The sequence below is a fragment of the Macrosteles quadrilineatus genome, unplaced genomic scaffold, assembly GCF_028750875.1.
Source record: "Macrosteles quadrilineatus isolate MER2022 unplaced genomic scaffold, UCM_ALF_1.0 Scaffold_2__2_contigs__length_208266976, whole genome shotgun sequence".
NCBI classification, from domain to species: Eukaryota; Metazoa; Arthropoda; class Insecta; order Hemiptera; family Cicadellidae; genus Macrosteles; species Macrosteles quadrilineatus.
Window position 1 is genome coordinate 138,037,556 of NW_026542595.1, and position 24,615 is coordinate 138,062,170.

Sequence of the window (24,615 nt, forward strand, 5' to 3'; positions counted from 1 at the left end):
CATATATCGAGCTTTAAACTTCTCTTGTCTTATCGGGGTTATCGTTTCAATCGGGGTGGTGATTCATTCGATAATCGACACGTATGAAAAACTATATTAGTGTACGTTTGAAGTGTATTCAGTACGTATTTTATACAGGGAATTATTTTGAAACTCATATATTGAACTATAATATTTTTAAATTTTAATTGTGTATGAAACGTGCCAGCCAAGTTCAGTGCTTTGAAATATAAAGTTAAATATCTTAAAGAAAAATGTCGGATGAAGATGAAGATGGGACGACCATTGAAAAGACAAAAGAGCAAAAAGATCGGGAACTTTTGTACCAATTTCTCCCACCTGATTGCGGGGGAAGTTTAAAGATGAACCCGGACAACGTCAAACCCAACTACAGAGAATCTGAACCAACCAGAATCATCCCTCCCGATGAGTGTTTCAGTATGTTAATGTTTTATATTTTGGGTTCATTTTCCTTTTATATTAGTAAGTGAAAAATGATTTAAAAACATATTGGACATAGGATGTTCAATATCATTACTATTATTACATACTACTAACATATTATTAAATATTAGTATGAGTAATAGGAATAGCGTTAAAAACACTGTGAATTTTTGAACTATAACATTGACAACTTCTATTAACCATCAAGTTATTGATATTAATGAATTTATATGTTTTATGCTATACAGGAGATCCCGGAGTTACCTACCAATATTTTATGGCATTTTTCCTGAGTAAGAAACTTATCTAAATAGCATATTTAAATTGCATGGAAGTCCTTAGTTACTCACACAGCCGATATTTTGTTTTACACTTATTAGTTTGTTTCTAAAAAGTAGTTAGAGCTACGAGATTTAAACTGTACACACACGTTTATGAGAACTAAGCAAGCTAGAAACAAAATATGACAATTTTTCTAATGAATAAAACAAAATGACAGCTATTAAAATGTTGTTTCTCTATTAAAATTTTATAAAACCGTTTGATAAAAAAAAATACTAATAAGCGTCACTTTGTTTTATGCATTTCAAATATTTTCATATTTTTTTGTAGCTTTGTCTAGTTGTCATAAATGTTTTTGTAAAGTTTTAATTTCGTATCTTTAACCACTTAAAAAAAACATGATAAGTTAACAAACAAAATGGTGGTTGTGTGAGTAACTAAGGACTTCCGGACAATTTAAATATGATAATTAGACAGATTCTTACTCAAGAACAATGCCCAAAAATATTGGTAGAGAGTTTCGGGACACCCTGTATAAAAATTGTATGATCATTAGAGTTAGTTTTAAAATTAAAAAAATAACAATGAAAATAAATGTACAAACGAAATCAAATATTTATAAATACATATATTTTAAATTTTGAATTTTAACAGACCAAACATCAATTTCCCCCTTGCAAATATGATAAGTTCATTATAATCTAAAAGTTTGTGTCATTAATGCGTATTTCTCACAAAACATTACTTACACATTTTACATTTTACAAAAAATTGTTATGGCTTAGATAATTACACATATTTAAACCCATATTTAAACACTTATAATGCTACCCTTAGCAATATGGTGGTGCCTCTGAACCTTTAAATAAAATACATATGTTCAAGGGGAATTCTAATATAGCTAAAGGTATATTATCACCCCTATTCTTTAATATCTATGTATACTATCCTTGTTCTAGGACCTTGTCCAAAGATCATCACCAGAGAACAATGGGGGGCCAGACTGCCGACATCTCCTCCAAAACAGACAATGTACCGAGTAAGACCCGCGGTGTTCAAACAATCTGATACTCACAACTGCAGCGACTTGTTCACATGTGTACATAATGTAAAGTTGTTGCAGATGTATCAAATGGACTATCTCCATTATAGTGATATTGCTTACAGGTAAACTTATTTTAATAAATTGGTAAATAAATATACCTACTATAGAGTCTTCGTAGTTCTCTATTTAGGAATACAGGTTTATAAATTGTATTCGAAAAGATTTCGAGTATTTTATCCAACTGGCCAGATAGTCCCATTGGTCAGTTTAGTGAGAACACTAAGGTCTTAAGCCATCCAAACTCAAAAAGTTAAAAATTACTCCTAATTTTTTAAAAATGACTTTACCATAAAAAGTAAGACTACTTAAAATAACCATAATTCAATAGACACTTATTTGAAAGACTCGTGGACCTAACTATCCCGATGGGATCCAAAAGTTGCTCGTTTCCTTTTGAATTTGTTTAGTATGTTGCAATTAGTTGTAGTAGGTTTTAATTCTTGACGCCATTATTTCCTATATGCAAATATAAGCCGATATTGCAATGCTATTTTGACCAAGGCTGACTACCATTGAACGTAGTTAATAGTTAAAAAAATTTCCTTTACCATTTTGGATCAGTTTTGGAAAATACGAGTTTTGAAGTATTTTAGACAATTTAGTATAAAAGAAGTTTTAAGAAATATATTATGAAGATTTTCAGATCTTAAAAGTCCAAATAGCTGACAACATGTTTTGGAAAGACTCTATACAATTTAAAACTACAATGTTTTGTCGTATTGTTAATACCCACTGACTGATATAGTTTTACCTTACTGCAACAATACCCTTTCTAGCTTTTTGATCGGAGAGGATGGAAACGTCTATGAAGGAAGAGGATGGGGTGTATCATGTGAAAAAGCAAATGGCTTTATGGGAATTGGCTTTCTAGGATACTACACAGGTAAATAGAAATTTACGACAAACAAACCATTGCTTTGCCTAGCTAGAAAATATCATTGATATTTGCAGCAAGGTTAACTCCTAGAATGAATGTTGTATTTAATATTGATTGTAGAATACGTGACCTTTAAAAACGAATAGATTTGTTTTTAAGTAAACTTGTAAGGCGCTAATATAATAATGTTAGCATTTTACTGCAAAGATGGATGAAAAAATGGATTTTAAATAGATTACATGACAGGTTTGGAGCTGAATAAGATTATCTTATTATTGTATTGTATATAGCCAGGTTATGTTAAGCCCAATTCCCAAGAGTGAAGGTCATTTGGGTCTAGTTGTAAGCCATCAAAAGCTATAACTATAGTTCGGCCGCTTAGATAGCGACCTCCTCTAGCATTGGTTAGCATTAGCGCGCAGGTGACCGAATCTATCCGAATCTATCAAATCTATGCGACCGAACTATAGTAAAAAGATTTGATAATTTCACGATGAATCCATAAAAAAGGAGCAATTACGACGTATTATAATGTTGTGAAGCTATGAAGAATTATAAAAAATGTGTATCCGTTTTTAAATGTCAACACTAATAAAATTGAATGTTTGTGTTTTCGGTTTTATTTGATCTATTTACGTTACATAACGATAAATTATATTATTTCCATCGATTATATAGAAGCAAAAATTGTGGTTCTTTCTCAATATCCACTTTGTGAGAGCTGTAAATTTACGACTGTTCGAAATGTGCCAGTAAAAAAAATTATATAAATGTCAGTCCGACCATAAAATCATACAAGTTATCTTAGCTTGCCTACAAAGAACCTGAATTCAAAGACAAATATTTGCAAGTTCTTCAGACGGGTTTCTTTTAATATCCTTTTATTTACAACCTGATTCATAACCAAAAATGCTAATAGAAACAGAGCAAACTGTAAAAAATACTACAACATATGACTAACTATTAATTGATAATTGTTCAATATTATTGCGTTTAAAACATCTGATCAGGAGTAATATTATGCTATCAATTACCTTCCTACTTAATACACTTACACTGGCTGATTGGTAGGTTTATTTATTCTAAAGCTATGTAATTGGTTATGGAAATAAAGAAGATTCTACAACCGTTGCTGTAACAACCCAGGCTATTTTTTCGATTGATTAAATTGTCTAAGTTATGAAAGTAATGTTATTGATGTATGTAAACAGTAGGCCAGTTACAATGTAGGTGTACTATTTGACTAAGAATTAAGTGAATGCACTGTTTTATGTCATAACTCAAACTCAACTCACTTTATTTACCTTTATACAAACATAGAATAACAAATAAACATATGATAATAATTAATAGAAATTAACAGGTGTTATGAAATAAACTGTCTCACAACATCCTCCCTTTTAAGTTTGAAAGTTCTTCAACCAGCTTGGTTTTTGTATGTTTCTCTTTGGACGGTTGTATGGTTCTGTTTGATGTGTATTCGCTGACAAATTTTGTTCACTGTTTTCCTCTCTTAAATAAGGGGCAAGTTTGAGGTGGAATCGATTTCTTCTCACATTCCTCTTATCAGTTTCAACAATATATGAACGAGGGCTGTCCAGGATTTTCACAATCTTGCCATGTCTTCTAAGGTCCACAATCCAAACTGGGTCTCCTATATGAAGAGGATTGAGAGTTTGCACTTTGTGCCTTCTATCATAGTTGTGTTTGTACTTCTCACGATATCTTTCTTCTCTCCCTTTAAGATCCTTTAGATCTGGTTTTCCACAAAGCAAATGTCCTGTCTGAGGCAATGTGCTCCGTAATCGCCTGTTCATAAGAAGCTGAGAGGGACTGAACCCATTCCAGAGGGGTGTCGTTCGATAGGCTAGAAGCTCTAAATAAGGGTCTTCCACATTTTTCTTTAGAATCAATTTGGCGATTTTCACTGCCGCTTCAGCCTCTCCATTGCTTTGGGAAAATTTTGGGCTACTTGTTACATGCTTGAAGCCATAAACTTTGGAAAATGTCTTGAAATCTGAATTTTCAAGGACTTGAAATTGAGACCCACAGTCAGACCTAATTTCTTCTGGAATGCCGTGTCGACAGAAAAAGGCTTTGCATCTCATTATTACTTCTCGTGATGTTAATGACTCTAATTCAGCTATCTCAAAATATCTGGAGTAATAATCTGTCACAGTCAAAAACCAAACGCCTTCAAGTTTGAACAAATCCATCGCAAGTGTTTTCCATGGCCTGTCAGGGAATTGTGTGGGAAGCAATGGTTCATGACTGTTCCTTGAATGTTTAATACAAGTAGGGCATGATTTCACCATACTTTCAATGGCTGAAGAAATTCCTGGCCACCAGACTGACTCTTTTGCACGTAAACGACACTTGGTGATTCCAAAGTGACCTTCATGTACTCTTTGAAGTGCCCAAGACTGCAGAGCTGGCGGAATTACAAGTCTTGAACCTCGTAGTATCATCTCATTATCAACACTTAGCTCATCCTTAACTGAATTGTACGGTTTTAGGTCATCTCGCAATGATGTCTTAGAAGGCCAACCTTGGATGATTATTTTTTTCAGTTCACGTAAAGTCGGATCTTTATTTTGTTCCTCCAATACTTTAGCAACTATGCAGTCGTTTATATCGATGGATGACAAAACCATTTGAACAAACGCTTGAGTTTCTTCTTCTAACTCACAGTTATCAGTACCTGAAAATGGGAGAGGTGCTCTTGAAAGAGCATCAGGAACTAGAAGCTGCTTTCCAGGAATATAAGTAATTGAAAAATCATATCTCATGAGACGCAATCGAATTCTTTGAATTCTTGGAGACAATTCATCAAGATGTTTGGACTTCAAAATTTGAAGCAGTGGTTTGTGATCTGTTTGTATTGTTATTCTCTTGCCAATAATAAATTCTTGAAACTTTTCACATGCCCAAGCAACAGCTGTAGCCTCCCTCTCGATGTTTGCATAGTTTTTTTCAGAAGGAAGAAGGCTTCGGGATGCAAATGATACTGGTCGTATAGAACCATCATCTTGAACTTGAGAAAGAGTTGATCCTAGTCCTTGAAGCGAGGCATCACATGAGATAATTGTTTCCCGATTTACATCGTAAGTAGCTAGGCAAGGAGAGTTGGTCAAAATGAGTTTTATTTCATCAAATGCCTTCGCCTGCTCTGGACCCCATATCCATGGAACGTTAGCTTGAAGTAGTGAATTCATTGGGGCCAAAATCTTAGCTTTGTCAGGAATAAACTTACCAAGAAAGTTTACCATCCCATTGAACCTTTGAAGTTCTTTTACGTTTTTTGGGCAGTCCATTTTGAGAATGGCGGAAACCTTTTCCTTATCAACAGAAATTCCATCGGATGAGAGGAAATGCCCGAGGAATTTAATACTTGACTTCCCAAACTCAGTTTTGTCTTTGTTAAGTGTCATTCCTACATTTTTAAGCTTTTCAAGTACTTGCCGAACAACTGTATCATGTTCTTCTTTCGTTTTGCCCCAAATCAGAATATCGTCCATATGGACTGCGACATTTGACTGGTTGTCTAAGATTTTGTTCATGCATTTCTGAAAATGTTCAGGTGCTGATGTGATTCCAAATGGAAGTTTGAGAAATTTAAAACGTCCAAAAGGGGTAAGGAAAGTAGTTAGATCCTGGGAATTTACATTTAAGGGGACTTGCCAAAAACCACTGTTTGCATCAAGTTTTGAAAACCATTTTGCTCCTGAAATTGAGCTGAGAGACGTTTCAATTTTGGGAATCGGATGATAAGACCGCTGGATGGATTCATTCAACTTTGTTAAGTCAACACATATGCGGACATCTCCATTAGATTTAGGCACTACTACCATTGCTGAGCACCATTCAGTAGCATGCTCAACTGGTGTGATTACATTATTTTGGACCATACTTTCTAGTTCTTTTTTCACTTGACACATTAGGGGTAAAGGTACTCTCCTAGGAGTGGTTATTACGTATGGCTTTGCGCCATCCTTAAGTGCTATTGTGTAGGGATCAGGAATGACGCCCAGACCACTAAACATTTCATGGTATTCGGTAAAAAAGTCACTGTCTACCTCTGCAACTGAATTAACAAAAGTTAAAATTTTCAAGTCCTGTATTGCTGGACGACCAAGCAAGGGTGTTATGAGTCCCTTCACTACGTATACCATGTGATTTATTTTAACATCTCTGTATTGGATATTAGCTCTAACACAACCTACAGTTTCTAATTTTGTTCTACCAACCCCAAACAACTCAACTAGAGTCGGCTGGATCCTACTTGGATCAACTATGCCAGGGGGAATTACTGTTACATCTGCCCCTGAATCAATTTTAAATGTTTGTGGCTTTCCCTCAAATAGTAATTCTAGTTTCCAGGGCTTACATTTTGACCCATCCCCAAGTGTACCTATGAATACTTTATTATTTGAAGGTCCAAGTTCACTTACTTCATTTTCATCAGTTACTTCCTGTGCTTCTTTAGATCTGCAGACCTTCGAAAAGTGACCAATCTTTTTGCATAAGTTACATGTTGCGCTTTTTGCTGGACACGTGCTTCTTGGATGAGACGGTTTATAACCACACCAGATACATTGCGCTGGGTATTCTTGTTTCTTTTGACGAAACCTATATCCTTGATTTTGGTTTGAACTCGATGACGTAGTTGCTTCAATTTGAACTCTTTTCTCAGCACATAAATCTGCCTTCTCTTTCTTTACGTTATCTGCATGTCTTATTACTGTAATGGCCTTGTCTAAATTCATCTCGGGATCTAGCAACAAGCGATCACTAAGTTTCTCATCATTTAAACCCAGTATTAGTACCATCAACACCATTTCGTCATTAAGTGAACCCCAGTCACAGGTTCTAGCCAAGGAATGGAGACTAACTATAAACTCTTCAACTGTTTCATTAATTTTTTGTTGTCTCTTCAAAAACTTTGCTCTTTCAAAAATTAAGTTCCTCCGTGGAATAAAATGTTTGTCAAATAAATCTAAGACTTCTTCAAATGTTAGCGTTGATTCGGTTGCAAAATTAAAAGATGCAAAAATCTCATCAGCTTTCTCACCTAATGTGTATATAAGAGTGTTGATTTGTTTGTTCTCAGACTCTTCAGATAGCCCAGATGCTGACCGATATCTTTGAAATCGTGTTTTCCATCTTGGCCAATCTGCTGGTACAAAGGAGAAACTAGCTGGAGGTTGAATTACTGAATGAGTGTTTGATACAATGATTGACTTCTTAGTTGAATAGTTGTATTCATTTTCTCTGCTTCTTTCATTTTCATTATCTTCATAGTCAGATTGTTTCCTTCTTGGATTTCTCTTCTGAGGCATAGCTCTAAACCGCTGCCACCATGTACTATTTGACTAAGAATTAAGTGAATGCACTGTTTTATGTCATAACTCAAACTCAACTCACTTTATTTACCTTTATACAAACATAGAATAACAAATAAACATATGATAATAATTAATAGAAATTAACAGGTGTTATGAAATAAACTGTCTCACAACAGTAGGTTATACTTTTTTGTATAAATTTGGTGGCTTTTTGTTTTATAAATTCGCACTACTTAACAAGTGTTTGGATTAGGCAGTATAGAACATCTTCCCGTTGCAAATCACGAGTACAGCAGCTAGTAATAAAAAGTATATGAGTGTAAACTAAAATTGTATCAACTAACGGTAATCCAAATGTTGACAAAGGAACAATGTAATACTCACTGATTGCAAACGATACTACAACTATACTTTTTGAGATAATTTACGGGTATTTTTTAAATTATTACGTTTATGAACCTTTCGAAATACTAAACAATACAACCTTAACGAGCCTTTCAGTTCATATAATCCGTTGACAAGTTATGATTCCACTACAAGTCTTAATTCAGGTTTATCCACGAAAGTAAACAATGATGTTATGTGAAATTGTTCAATTCTAAGAACTGAACTGAAACGGCTACTTAAAAAAAACGGTCGTAGGTAAAACATCTAGAGCTACAGTTTACTTAATTGGGTTTGGAACTGTAAAATATACTTGAAAGTTTTGATACTGTTTTAACTAGATGATATTTTACTTTTAATTTTTTCAATGTACTTGTTTTATTATTCATAGTATTTGTTTTACCTTGTCGGCGAAAAACAATAAACAAATCCATTCAAACTTTCAAAACATTTTCAAGTTTAGCCTAATATTATTTATCACATTACCGTCGTACTTTGTCTAGTGATCATAGTGCAGTAAAGAAACTTTGGTTATGGTTAGCCTGCGACCACAGTGGTATAATCCCTGTCAAGCCAATGGCTAAACAGGTAATGCTGACTCTCAACAGTATTTTATGGTTACTGTTTCGTTTTTCGTTTACAATTGAACGTATAATTTGTCAATGGTACACTGTATAGGTTTTTATTCTAGCAATATTTTCTTATGTTTTAAATATCGTTGTATAAAATTGATCTTCCTACATAGCTTTGACAATTTCTTTTCACAATAAGGCTAATATAAAGTTGATACAAGGTTGTTGTAAAATACAACATCAATATTACTGACCTGGCCAATGAATGTTCTGTTCATGCAATTCATGAATTCTTTGTTTGAAGTTCATTGTTGGTGATGGTGAGTTAATGTTGTTCAAAGGTTTATTGTAGACATTTCCCATCACGATGGTAAAAATACAGTACACAACCGACCATTTTAGCATGATTTCATGTTGTATCATGACTTTACTGCTATACAGTGCAATCTTTTTTTACTGCTATTCTCTGTACTGTATTCCAACTAAGGTTGGGTGTTTGTGTATTGTTAGTTGTAATGTGTTAGTTAAGTTTTTCACCTTAGGACGGGATCAGATTCCAGATCCTGAAACGTTGTATATTGTTTTTTACCATCGTGATAGAAAATGTCTGCAATAAACCTTTGAACGAAATTCATGAATCTTTTGCCTTCTTTCAGAATTGTCTCGTTTATCACTTTATTTAACACCAAAAGCTGAGTAAGTGTCAAGCCAAATACTAAGAATAGTTTTTAGCCTAATTAATAAATACGTTCTTAATTCATAAATAAACGTGCATGACTTAGTTATAACATTATTTTAGGTAACTAAGCTAAATTGAACAAGCATTTATTAATTAAAAACAATTTCCTGTGCCTTTTTCCTAACGTTGTTTTGCTCTTGATTATTCATAATCTTTCTTTCCTTTGCAAAAAAATTAACCTTCCACACATTATTATTTTTTATGTTAATTTTATGAAAACAAATCGTACACAGGGTATACATTTTTTTACCTTGACCTATTTTAGTAATTATTGCCACAAAGGTAATTTATAAATTTATTTGGTCATACCCACGCAATATATGATTAAGAATAAATCCATTAACATAATAAGTAGTATTCTAAATTAAGAGTTTCCCATTCATGCCTGATGAATTATAAATACGATTGTGTGAAAAGAGTTGCCAGAGGTTTCTTTATGGAAATTGAACTACGCATGAAGTTACAACAATTAATAATCTTATAGTTTATTTCTTGTTAGATCGTGTCTTCTCAGAAACAAATGTGATCGATGCATGGTGGTTTAGAGGAGGTAAGGTTTGGTTTTGATAGCGTAAAAATGTACAATTAATTTACTGATGTAGAGTAACTAATCTAATTGTACAACTTGCAAAATTGCATTTGAATGTTGTTTGCAAAATTTTCCCGAGACAAGACGGGGATTCGATTAAACTATTTTTAGATAGCTAGTACTGTAAGAATATATAACTTAGTTTTGAAACAAAAGATCATATATAAAATTTTAAAATATTAAATTGTAAACAGATACATTTTAAGATTAAAAGCCTCTGAAATCCTTGACGATGAGGAAAGACACATTTCCCCGTCACATCAGTCTTACTCAGCGCAGATCCATCACTTGGTTTAAGTGACAACCGCAAGTGACACTGGTATATATCACTTTAACATGTAACACCTTATTACCACGGTAACTATAATAATTGTGTTCTCCTTAAGAACGAGACAATAACACCTCTTCGTGTGATAAGTAACTTTATTATATGTTCTCAAGATTATTAAAGTTTTTATTTACTCTCTTTTAAATTATTAATGTATTATTACGTACTTCGAAGACAATTATTATAGTATAAAAGTATGGAACTGCTGGGATAGATTTCCATTTAGGCCTGTACTACAATATTAATCCACTTCGTTGTTTGTAATAAAGGTGACGTGTATGTCAAACCGGTCGTTAACAGTATTTTACCCAATCGTTGCGTAAACTACTAATTAGGGGCATAAGATAATAAACCACTCATGTATTATTTTGGTTACGAGAAGTTTTGAGTTTTTATTGTTGGATAAACAACATTTCACTTACAATTAATTACTTCTATATTCTTTTGTATTTAACGTTTTGACTCTTAGATTTACAAAGACATAGTGACATAGTGTAGTGAAGTAAGAGATAAGGGCTCGAACACCACACAGTGTGCTGAAGTTGTTACCTATACAGACAAATCGCCGTCGTACTACGTTTAATGAACATAGGGCAGTAAAGAAGCTTAGGCCTTTGTTAAGTCTGCAACCACAGTGGGATAATCCATGTCTAGCCACTGGCTAAACCCAAAATACAAACCAACTAGATGTTGTGGTAAGTATAACGTGAATTACTTGAATTTAAATGTGCGCCACTGCAATAGGTTAAATTTAAATTAAATGTTATGTTAATTTGATAAATTATGATAAAATATGTTAAATTTTATCCTGTTATCAATAATATTACATAAACAGAACATTAACAACAACATCTTAAAACCAGTTATAAAAACAGTTAGCAGGATCCGACCAGTATTATTTACGTTAGTATAAAAATTGTTAGTATTTTTTTTTTTCATTTGACGTTATTTCATTTCATTTCATTTCAATATCTTTATTCAACAATTTTACATTGTACATTGAATAGTGTCAGATTCCTAACCTAGTAAATAAAGTTATAAGCTTAAATTACAATCATATCAAAGCCACTTTCACCATATAGGAGAATGAGTTCATATAATTAGTCTATCATGTTACGGAAAGAGTCAATTTTATTACTAACCACTAATTCCATCTGCTTTAGGAAAATCATTCAGATTGTATCCTGATTTATAAGTAATCTTCATCTTTGGTCATACAAATACAGAATTCTATCAGCATATTAAATCAGTTTTTTTGTTTGATAAAAATATCTGATTCTCCAGAAAGCAGTAACATTCTTACTTCGATCTCAGCAATTTTAATTCCTTCTCTTGCCACATCGACCCATGTATTTAATCATCCTGTTCTTACTTGATAATTCATTAACTTGTGGGGTAATTTTGCCTTGGCCATATAGATCACATAAAGCTGTGCATGTATTTCGTGGATTGGAATTAACCATAATTGTAGGAAATTTTATCACAAATCTTGAACATTTGCGGAACCAAATCCATAACCTAGTCCAGCCTTGGTAACAAATTATGCAAATGCGGTGAGATGTGATTAAACTCTTGTGTTTCCGAATGTTTTGTATAAAGTGAGGTTTAGATGCGTTGTTCGACCTAGCTACATGTGTACATCAAAGTAAAAACTGTGTACACATTTTTTTAATACCTGAATTGACATTAGTTCAACTACTTCACCAAAACCATAGATGAAACATACTCCGTAGTTAGTCTATTCCAAAACTTGAACACAGCTCTCATCCTCAACGTACTCATCTATGACACAATTTTCAACCCGATTATCAAAACCTTTTATACCAATAAATGAATCTCAGGTGTTCTTTCTTGAATTTAAAAATAAATGGTGATTGAAAGTAGGAAAAAGGCAAGTGCCAACCTTACAATATATATAAGCTAATCCGATAAGGAATAGTTATGTGTTACTTTGAAATTGATATGTCACACTTATTTCATAATTTAAAATTTTCTAAGAGTAATAAACCATATATTTTTGAACAAAACATTTAAAACGTATCATAAATTCATCATTTTGTTGAAACTATAAAAAACTTGCCATGCAGTGGAGAATCCATTTAAAATCATAAATAATAATGTAAAAATTTAATTTTGGCAGTTTCAGTAGACCTTTGAATACAATTTTAATATTAACAGCTGGTTCATTACAAGTAGTGTAAAATTATCCATATGGTCGAAATGTAAACAACATTGCAGAGTGAACTTTAAAGGCCTCTGGGGCAGAGCCCCAAGGAAATTTACCTCGTTTATCTTTTGAGGGCTCACCTACTGACCAATACCTTTCTTTAGACACCCCTACCAAGTTTCTACGCCCAGCCGTTCTCTCAAATTAGCTGTGACAAAAACCTCGTTTTCCTCCATAAGAATAACATGGGATGGGAATTTAAAGGCCACTGGGGCAGAGCCCCGAGGGAATTCTCCATGTTTCTCTTTTGATGGCTCATCTACAGACCAGGACCTTTCTTTAGACACCTCTACCGAGTTTCTACTCCCAGCCGTTCTCTCAAAATAGCTGTCACAAAGAAAAACAGTTTCAAATTAATATATAGATTGTTATAGGTACTAAAAAGAATTTGATTCTCATTTATCAACTACATTATCTTATTTTCACAGAGAATAAAAGATTGGCTAGGATAAAAATACAAACACATATACACAAGATGTTAAGTTACCCAACTATGAGATGGTTAAATTTGTCTCAAGTTAAAGAAGACATATTTCAAATTTACCTTGTTTTATATTAACTGATTGAATGACTTCATTATAGTAAAATAAAAAGTGGAAACTATATGACAATACTGTACTACTGTAAATCTTTTCAACGATCAACTGGCGAAACCTTATTGTTGAATAAACGTTTAAAGCCTTAAACATCTTTTATATATTTTATGCCAGAGAAATATAAAAGAACTGTGTTAAAATAGGCAAAATTTAGCATATTACCTGGGTAAATGAAAATAGGCGTGTGTTTTGTAACATAGTTCGTATGTAGTAGTTCATTTTGTGTGTTGCATTCCGGATTACTCAAAAATTTTATACGAGAGGTTAAAATACCCTTTTCTCCCCAAGTAATCCTCAAGTCGTTTATATTGCGATAGGTTTCGACGTCTATGGCATTATTTTCAAGCTGGACGTAAAATCCACTCGTTGTAAGTCTTAAAAGTCTATAAAGTCTTATAAGTTTTAAAAATACGAGTAACATTCTGTCACACACGAATAAAAATTATATAAAACATTAAATGTTTAGCTATAAAAATTCTTAATACAACGCATTATTTTTCAGAAGAATTCGTGATGAGTTAGTTTCTATCTTTTATCGTGGCAGAGATGTTTTGAAACAATAATAGGCCTACTATATTTTTTGTACAATTAACTAAAGGAAAGTCGTATATTTCTTTTACCACAAAATCACAAAAGCAATACCAGTATAAGTGAAGAAAGAGGTTTAGAGACATTACTCATTGTTGAGGAGGGTCCGATAGTAACGTTATGGATTGTGACCCTTTCAACTTGAAAAGTAGCATCCCTTAAACCTGTTGTGGTCCTCTTCAAAGTAGTTTTTTTTTAGTTTTACATCATTCACGGTTTCTGTTTTATTGCTTTTTAAAATTCAATGACTATTTAAAATTTGTCAAGATTTAAGGTCTTTTTAAAAACTGTATTTTGTGTCTGTAATATGTGTAATATTTATGATTGAATTTAAATTTAAATACTTATTAGTACGTCATGATTTACAATTGCCAGTCTGCCGTTATAAAGTAACTAATGTTATAAAGTAACATTTGTTTACAAAGTAACTTAAGAAAATATATGTTTACTGGTATGGATGATTTTGTAATAACATATTTTTTTGGATCTCACTACTGTTATCTTTTAATACAAACAATACTTGTTAAATAGTCTGTGCCTGATTAAAATACGTCGACCTCATAATAACAGAAACTTATGTTTGACGTTTATTTGTTTGAAAGATTTTTTTTTAAAGCTGGAATATTTTTTTTCTTTTATGGTTGTGTCAATTTGAATTTTTATATCCTAGGTTAGAAAAGGTACTAAGCTTTAAACAACTGTTGTAAGAAAGGCGTTGATAAGTGTTGGAGCAAAGACTTACAAAATATTGTTTCTAAAAATAATTATTTTTTTCTTAATTTAAAGTGGGTTGCCAGGAACATTTCTGTAGGAATTTAAATTACGTGAAAGGCTTTTGTTTTGGTTAATAAAATTAATTCATGTTAGTAATTAAATCTTAAATCACTTTTGAAATAGGTAGTTAAATAAATAGGATTTTTGATCAACCTATTTTTTTTATACTAAATCTATTTTCTAGCCATCAATATGTTTTATGAATATAACATAAAACAGTATTGAGTATTGTGTTCATCATGTGAGTATAATTACAAATCTATTCATAAATAAAATTATCGAAAACTATTAAAAATATGAAACAAAGATTTGGTTAATGTTCTCCGAATACACAATTTTAAAACTAAATGAACACATTTACCCTGCAAGCTTTATAAATGAAACTACAAAATGCCGCATGAATGGAGAGAAATCGCCCAATTAAAACAGTGTTAGAGCTTTGAGAGTTAAATTTACATTCGCTGAACCAAGCGCCTAATTGCTACTCAATTGCTTGTCATAGTGTATATTTTAACTTAAACATTATTTCACCTTACAAGTTAATTGAAAAAAAACCTTAACTATTATAATAACATCAACTCCAACAAAAGAATATATAAATTTAAAAAAATACAAAACCTCTCTGTAAATGCCCTAATTCTCCTTTTGACTTCGTCTCTTTGTAGGTCAGACAATTGTATGTCCACTCTTCTTACATTACCAAGAATTTTGCGCAAGAGACGTCTATTGTACGATCTCTTATAGCTTGAATCAGGATTGAACACATACACTGTACAGGGTTCGTCAGAGAAGAGCAGGGTTGGGTGTCTTGTCGGGTCTACGATTAAAAATGCCTCTCCAGTTTTAATGATCAAAAAACCTTCATTACCAGCCAATTGAAAGGTGTCTTCAACCCCTCTGCCCGACACTTTGACCTCAGAAACATACTGGCCGCCTGACTGGCGTGAGTTCAACGAGACATTACAATGTTGGCTGTTCATGTTTGTTTTTCTTGAACCTGTAAGTAGAACATATAGTTAGTCAAGAAACGGTTTAAAGCTATACCCCATTTTTGTCCTTGGGCGATAGGCACGAGTCCGCGATTGTTTTCCCCATTACTTCAGGCTAGATCTAGGGGTTGCGGCATTATCACTTTGATAAAGTCCATTGGTAATTTGGCAGAATTCAAACCCGGGACCTCAGGGACCGAATAAAACATTAGACCAGCTCGCTCCCCACTATACCCCCTTTGAATAACGGTAAATATATAAGCTTATTAAACTACATATAACAATTTAAAGTACAATAATTTTCTTTAGTAAGAATTACTTTTAGTAAATTTTAAGTATTATTAAAATATGTATACTATACAGAATAAAGCCTGTTTACTGTAGACCAATTACAAGTGAAGGATGGTCGTGGAAAGGCAACGATAGCTTGTATTATTGACCATGTACGCTAATATCGATGTTGAGTTGTTTTCACCATATTTTATAAAAGGTTGTAATTTTTTATGTTAAAACTAATGAGGAAAGATTTGTGTGGTTACTGGTTTGGGTATTCGTTGGAGATCGCCTGAAATAGTCAACAAACATGTTGTCTTCCATTAGAAACCTATGTATACTGTATAGAAGACTATTGAATGAAAAATAAAATCCAAACTAACCTGAGTTTAATTATACAGGAGGTTTCCCCTTGGCCGGCAACAACAAGCAGTTTCTAAATTGCAGCTACTTAACCACTTTGGGTTTATGTTATGTACTTGCTGATAAATAAAACAGAAAATTTTCCATATACCATGATAATTAGAAACTTGCAAAACTTTTGTTCTCGTAAACTCCATGGTAACCTAACGTATGGCCTAACGTGGTACTTTCACGTAAATCAAAAAATTAAGTGGTTTATCAAGTTAATGTTTAGGATTCTTTATACAATAGAAAAAATATATTAAGAGACGCAGCAACCCCTTAATTGGGACTAGTTTATTCTACTTATAAATGTATCGTAGTTTTCTTAAATTTTTTCTTTGTAAAGTGGTTTGCTTAGTATTTTAAGCAAAAGACTCCCCATTCCTTCCCTATTTCAAAATTACCAAGAACATATTAAGACCTGTGCACAAAATTTTCAAAAAAATACAGGATTGAGCACACGGAAAGATGTGATGATTCTTGGCTGAAGAGGACGAATTCCTAAAACAGCTTCAGTCCAGGAGGGTTTCAGCTCACTGGATTGGAACGTCACGAAAATAAGATAATATAATGAAAATATTTGTAGATATTACGAGGGCTATCCAGAAAGTAAAGAACGTTTCGCTATGACGCCGCTAGGCGCGCGCCGATCTCGTACATTTTGATGCGTGCGTACTCGGCAACTCAGTCGGCATCCAGCCGTGACAATTGGAGCATTCTCGCGCTGCCCGTTTTTTTTTCACAATTTCAACTTAAGATGAGCGCTGCGATAAAAAAATCCCGCCAGTTAAGGGGTGCGGTCAGTGATACGGTTTTTGTTGGGAAAAACAAAACGGAAACTTCTCCTCAAGTTTCACGGACTTTGTGGTTTGAAATTGTCACACAACAAAGCAAAAGACCCGTTATCGGGAATCGGCAGTTTTTGCGAACCTTTTCATCAACTTTATCGACCAGTTCCATCAGTCACAATGCTCGGGCGTCCGCCCTTCGCTTCGACATGACTCATGAGCGTCAGATAGGCCATTTTTAATCTGAATGCACCATTTTCTCAGAACTTTCAATCATTAAGTTCTTTTCCTTAAACTTCATACACTTGGCGATAAATGTTTATCGATTTTGATTTTAAGTTTACTGCCAACACAACCCGTATCACTGACAGCACCTCTACACTGGCGGTATTTTTAATCGCAGCGCTTATCTTAAGTTGAAATTGTGAAAAAACGGGTAGTGCGAGAATGCTCCAATTGTCACGGCTGGATGCTGGATGCCGACTGAGTTGCCGAGTACGCACACACCAAAATGTACGAGATCGGCGCACGCCTAGCGGCATCATAACGAAACGTTCTTTACTTTCTGGATAGCCTGAGTATTGAATACTAACAAGCATTGAGTAATGTATTTGTGTCCGATTCTCTTTAAGCTGGATCAAATCAATCAGTCAGAAATAGACGTGAATACCTCGAAATGGAAAACGTTTAACCCATAATGTGCCGTAAAGTCATATAATTTCCATCTTTACCGTACCTTGACTCAAACTCGTCATAAAAGTTAGTTCCCAGTTATTTACCGAACCACCTGGAGAGAAGCCAAAGACTAAAATAACTCAATTCGTTCATCAGTAGCTCCTATATAATTCGTTTTTGTGTATTTAATCATTGGCATTACAATTGTACAATTTAATTACAATTTCTTCTACAATTGTCCTTTCTTATGATCAATCTGGTAATACTCTGTTTGGTAGGAGAGTATACCAAATTGGTCCAGCAATTTCCACTGTCGTAGTACGCTAATCTATACTTATTTAATACGCAAGCAGGATTTTTGTGACAATTACTCCTCCGAAACTACTGAACCGATTGACATGTTTTTGGTATCATTGGAAAGAGTGTAACGTGAAGTTGTGCAGGAAACTTTCTTTTTTTGGAAATAATTAGGGAATGAGGCCCTGGGGCCCTTTTAAGTTTCGTATTTCTCCATAAGATTAACATGGGAACCAAAAATTGTTATGAAACTCCAGCTGTTGTCAGAAATTAAAAGTGAGAAGAAGAACATATGTTGTAAACAGTCAATAAGTTTGCTAATTTAACAGTTTGCTACAACAATTTATCAACTTGGTTAAAATGAAATGTTTACTATTTGAATTTGGGTTGGCGTAGATATTACAATAGAAAAAACGAGAGAGTCGGGATAAATTAATTGATATACTAAAAAGAAAACTGAATTAACACTGTGCTGCATTTCTTAGTAATCATTGAAAGAGCCGATTTGCAAAACTATGGAAACATAGGAAAGTCCTAGAACACCACCAAGGAGAAGAAATAGAAATAATGTTTTTTTTTTTTTTTATTTATAATCGTTATTATGGACAACCTAATCCGGCTATGAGTAAGGCTATTTGTATAAAACACTGAAAATCTTTGAGTCGAATCTTTTAAAGTCATCAGAAATTATGACTGTTATTCGTTTTAAATTAACGCATGAAATACTTAGCAATATTGCTCGAATTCGAGCAACAGGGACACTAGTAAATTAATAAATATAGTAAATTATTCAGTTATATAGAATGGACTAACTTTGTAGGTACATCCAAACCAATAGAAATACTCTTTGTTACTTAAATTTATTATACAAAACCTCAGTTACAAAAGCAAGGAATGATTTTAGATTTTAGCTTGATCAGTAAAAAGCTCATTCAACTATGTCCTTTATGAATGTGACTTAGACTAAAACTGGATCATACATATGACAGGATTACAGTATCTACTTCTGCATAATTATTACTGCCAAAACAAATCGGCAATATATGTATTTTAACAACCCTGTAGCTAATCACTATTCCCGTAGACTAAGTGAATTCCATGTCATCTGATTGGACGTGTACTTAAAATATTTCATAAACAAACAAAATGTATTTCTTATTTGAATAACATTTAATTTAATGAGCACTTAGGTTTGCAACAGGGAAGGGAGAAAGAAGGTGTTTTGAAAAAAAATTAATATTTGCGGAAAAAATAAAGACATTTACGATATTTGATCAAACAATATTCACAAACGAGTAAAATCTGTTTTTGGGATTTTTCAATGTAATTTTTTTACCATAAACTTTCATCGTCCAGCAATTTTTTGATAAAAAAATACTTTTTGACTATAGGACATATTTAATACAAATTGAACACTTCCATGTTTTAGGTAAGAAACAAAATTAAAAACCTTTTTTGTCATGAAACCCCATAACATAGCTTATAGCTCCTTCAAGGTGGGTGTCAGTCCGGCTCATACCCCTGATCTTCTGAATGCTGAATTCTGGCCCTCTGGAACTCTAATATGCAAGTTTATAGAGAAGCCTAACTTCAAACCTAGGTCCTACACCCAGTCTAGAACTTTTTTAGGGAAGTCTCAAACACATCAGACCTCTGCCTAGAGACCGTGCCTGCTGCTAGGCCTATGATAAATCTTTGCACAATAAACATTCAGTGCATGCGAAATAAAACTAATGAAATCGAAATTTTAAGCATTGAGAAGAACATTGATATTTTGTGTATTTGCGAGCATTGGCTCTTAAGTGATGAAATTCAGTTTTACAATACAGTTAGTAATTTAAAACTAGCAGCATACCGTTGCAGGCAGTCAGCTACTGGTGGGGTGGCTGTGTATCTCAGTAACAAACTTGCAGGTAATTATAAACCTTTGGACTTAAGTGGTTTCTCTGAGGATCTCCAGGTTGAATTTGCAGGTGTAGTGCTGCCAAATCTTTCAATGGCGGTAATAAGCATGTATCGCTCTCCTAGTGGTAATGTATATAGATTTTTTGAATTGCTTGAACTTTGTCTAAGTTACCTTACAACCTTAGGCCTCTTTGTGGTGATTGGAACCGATCATAATATCAATTTGCTTAGCTCTGACAACTACGCGTCTGATTTTGAAAATTTGATGCGAACTTTTAATATATTCCCTTCAATCATCGAACCAACTAGGGGTCCTGCATCTTTGGACACTTTTCTAACCAACTTGGACAGATGGGACTATGTGGCTGCGGTAAGTGTGGACAGTATTGCAGATCACAAGCATGTTCTGCTGTCGGTCACTACTCCGAATGTGGATCAACATCACCAGGTGTCCTCAAAAGTGGTATCCTTCAGAGTCTACAGTGATGAGGCAGAATTTAAACTTATAGAATACCTAGAACTGAATGTACATTTCTGGTTTGATGAAATCAAAGCATTGACGGCAAATGATGCTTTCATGTTTTTTCATGTCAACTTCAACATGGCCTTTGATCATTTTTTCCCAATAAAATGTAAAAAGGTGCATGTTGGCAAGTCAGGGGTTTCTAAAAATAATGGTTTGCCTGTTGTTAAGGACTGGTATACCCCTGAACTCTCTAGGCTAAAGAACATGATAACTTTAGTTAATGATTTAGTTAGTGTAAGACCTGATCTGTCTAACTTGCTTAAGCTGCTTAGAACACAATACCGTAAGAATGTGAGGGATGCAAAGATCAACTCAAATGCCGCATACATAACAGGGGCTTCCAATCCCTGTAAGGCGGCCTGGAATTTAATAAATCAAAATAGACCTCAAACAAAGTCTGATATTCTTGATCCGTCTTTTGCATCTGCTGATGAATTCAATTCGTACTTTGTTGAGTCTGTTGAGTCCATCTTGTCAACCATTCCAAATGTAACACAATCCTCTCCTGTGATCCTGTCAAGCATACCTGATGGTGCACCTACTTTTGAATGGAAACATGTATCGGTCCAAGACATTATTAATGCTGTTATGGGCTTTAAACTCTCTAACAGTAAAGATGTGTATGGCATGACACCTAATCTTTTGAAACACATTGTGTGGGCACTGGCACCTATACTAGCCCATTTGGTTAATGTATGCTTTTTAGTTGGTATTTTTCCTGCTCCATTAAAAGTCTCTAGAACTGTGCCTGTCTATAAAAAAGGGTCCCGTGACAATGTTGCAAGTTATCGACCAATATCGTTGATTCCTGTATTTTCTAAACTGTTTGAAGCTATTATGTTTGCTCAATTGTACGACCACCTTGAAGCACACAGCCTTCTGGTGCCTGGTCAATTTGGCTTCAGGAAAGCCAAATCCACTATATTGGCTGTTGATTCTATTGTACAATTAATTGTTGATGCTTTTGAGTCTAAGAAATCTACCTCCGTAATACTTTGTGACCTCTCTCGCGCTTTTGATTGCGTGTCACATGAAATTTTGCTCCTGAAATTGGGAAAATATGGCCTAGAAGGCAGTGCTCTGAGATTGGTCAAATCCTACCTCAGTGATCGCCAACAGGTTGTAAGTTAGAATAGTATTACATCTAAACCATTAGCTGTAAGACACGGGGTTCCGCAAGGTTCCATTATGGGACCTCTGTTATTTTTAGTAACAATCAATGACCTCTATACCAGACTTGAAGGTAATTGCATGTTGTATGCAGATGATACTTCCCTTATATCATGTAAAGCGACCCGTGAACAAGCAGAGCTGTCTGTTAAGAAGATTTTTGAGTCAGCCTCAAATTGGTTTGTTGACAATAAATTAGTGCTCAATAATGAGAAAACACAGTACATAACATTTAGCCTATGTGATTCCCAGATTGTTCCTTTCCAAGAGCCTGTCAAACTCCTTGGTATAACCCTTGACCCCTGTCTCAATTGGAAAGACCACATAAGCCAAGTCTGTACTAAACTAAGTAGAGTAGTACATCTTTTAAGACGTCTAAGTGACCAATTGCCACAGAGTACCCTTAGAATGTCCTTCTTTGCATTTTTCCAACCTCACATATCCTATGGGTTAATTTTGTGGGGCCACTCACCCAATGTCGAAAAGATCCTGCGACTGCAAAAGAGGGCAGTAAGGATTCTCTGTCATGCTCACTATAAAGAACACAGTAAGCCCTTGTTAAAGAGACAAAGAATTCTGACAGTTGTAAATATGTATATATTCCAATGCCTTGTTAGTATTAAGAACAGCATGAATGACTTACATGTAACCAGTTCAGTGCACAATCATGACACTAGGTTTAGTTCTAAGCTTGTCATTCCTCGGTCCAGGACTGATAAAAGAGCTAGGTCATACCCTGTTTCAGGAATAAAACTGTTCAATCACCTTCCTGGTCATGTGAGAAATCTGGAAAGAACGAACTTCCAAACCGTAATATTAGACTGGCTAATTGAAAATCCTTTTTTCAAATTTAAAGAGTTTTTTGAAACTGTATTTAGTTGAGTAGCCTAAGTTTTCCTCTAAACAACCTGTTTTTGCATAGTGCATGCATTTTGATGAACTGCATTTGTTTTGCTTTGTATCTTTTTGTGCATGGTCTTGAACATATATTTTTTTTTCACATGGTTGGTTTTGATCGATTTTTGGTTGGTTTGATTTTTAACTCATGATATTTATTTTATTTTATGCTTGTTCATTATGCTTGTACATTGACATAGCCTGTAACAATGTTGTTGTTGATTGGCCAAATAAATTCATTGTATTCATTGTATTGTAACACTTTGTTTCCATTATCAGATCCTGCTGGATCAAAAACTCAATCAAGTTTATTCCACTCTACAGATTCATTCAACATTTCATCAATATTGTACCTTAATTACTTAAGTTGTTGTGTTTACGGACCCCACACAAAATATACAGAGAGTCCCACGTAAGGTGCCTCAAATTGATTGCAGAAAAACGGCTTAACGTATGGGGATGAAATGAAATTATTTTCTACTAAATCGACCCCAAGGAATAACGTAAAAATATTTTTAACTTTTTTCCAATACAGGTTGTGCTTAAAACTGTGCCGAAATGTTTGTCTAACAAATACCTTCAAAATGATGGATAACATGACATATGTTTACATTTGATAATTCCGAGATTCGAACTAGTGACTCTGAGTTTTTTGCTCACCCTGTATCGGAGAAAATTTAAAAATATGTTTACGTTATTCCTTGGGGCCAATTTAACGGGAAATAGTTTTATTTCATGCTTGTACGTTAAGCCGTTTTTCCGTAATCAATTTGAGACACCTTACTTGGGACACTCTGTATATGTATATATACATATATATTGCCATATGAACTGATAAGTTTTTTTTTATTTACCTCTTAGAACATAAAAATAAAAGAGTAAATCGGTCCCAGGTCTATGTCTTAATGGTGATAGATTGTTCTCTATAGGAAAATTAATTAAAACAGAATTTGTTCGAACTTAAACCACTCAATTATACTGACTCAGCAAGCTAATTAGGTGTTTCGCACATTGTTGAAGTTAATTAGAAGTTTGCAAACCAGACGCTATCGCTAGTTGTATTTCGCTTGCACAACTGCACGTTTGTGTACTTTGTTGCTAACCTCAACAATGGTTTGTCTCTGAGGTGGATAAACAGTGCAATTCAATGTTTCCCTGTAACATGGTAAACGACGTTGCTACGTTTGCTGTTGGATCGTTAGTACTTATTATTCATGAAGGTTTATTTGAATATTAATACAGTGGTTTTATTATTTATGTTACCAATGTTTATTGCCCTTGGCATTCTAAATCATTACATCTTGTTTTAAATTTAATGGATAAAATGTTAATCAATTATAATTATACCTTTTTCCCCCATTGGTATGAAGGGTAACCAAAGCGTTCACAAGAAAATACTTCAAACATGTCTACGATAGAAGGTTTATATTTCCTTCTTTTTCAGATGAAGGGGTTACGAGGCCCTCGGACGATATGCTTCAGCTGGCATATGACCTTATAATGTGTGGGGTACGAAAAGGGTTCATTGCCAACCCCTTCAGACACTGGGGCGGCGGTATGACACCACTGCAAATGATGAGGGAATACATTGAAAATGAGGAAGATGTCGATTATAAAACTAAAGTGGAAGATCCAGGAATATATTGATTTACAAATAGTATTACCTAATTACTTAACCATGCTGTGTATTACAAATATGGTATTTGAGGAAATTGGATTTTACAATGTAGTTTTTGCAACGTATTTTTATATTTTTGTGTTTCATTAGTCATAAACACCATAAAATTTAGATGTGAAGATCTATGTCATGAGTTGTAAATGTTCGTCACCGAAAAGAATT

General features: G+C 33.9%; 1 protein-coding gene across 1 annotated transcript; it reads left to right on the forward strand.

Annotated features, from left to right (window-relative positions):
* The first annotated feature begins 247 nt into the window (after positions 1 to 247).
* On the forward strand, positions 248 to 24,478 carry LOC128988128 (peptidoglycan-recognition protein SA-like). The gene is made up of 4 exons (XM_054409347.1): positions 248 to 438; positions 1,686 to 1,893; positions 2,608 to 2,714; positions 24,220 to 24,478. The coding sequence occupies exons 1-4, from the start codon at positions 255 to 257 to the stop codon at positions 24,420 to 24,422; spliced, it is 702 nt and encodes a 233-aa protein (XP_054265322.1). The 5' UTR covers positions 248 to 254; the 3' UTR covers positions 24,423 to 24,478.
* Positions 24,479 to 24,615: the final 137 nt, after the last annotated feature.

What these genes read in the sequence shown, in the direction of transcription:
- LOC128988128 (XM_054409347.1), top strand. Translation starts at nt 255, where the DNA reads ATGTCGGATGAAGATGAAGATGGGACGACCATTGAAAAGACAAAAGAG. An exon ending in CCCTCCCGATGAGTGTTTCA is followed by an intron (nt 439 to 1,685) that starts GTATGTTAATGT and finishes TCCTTGTTCTAG; the next exon opens with GACCTTGTCCAAAGATCATC. An exon ending in TATAGTGATATTGCTTACAG is followed by an intron (nt 1,894 to 2,607) that starts GTAAACTTATTT and finishes TACCCTTTCTAG; the next exon opens with CTTTTTGATCGGAGAGGATG.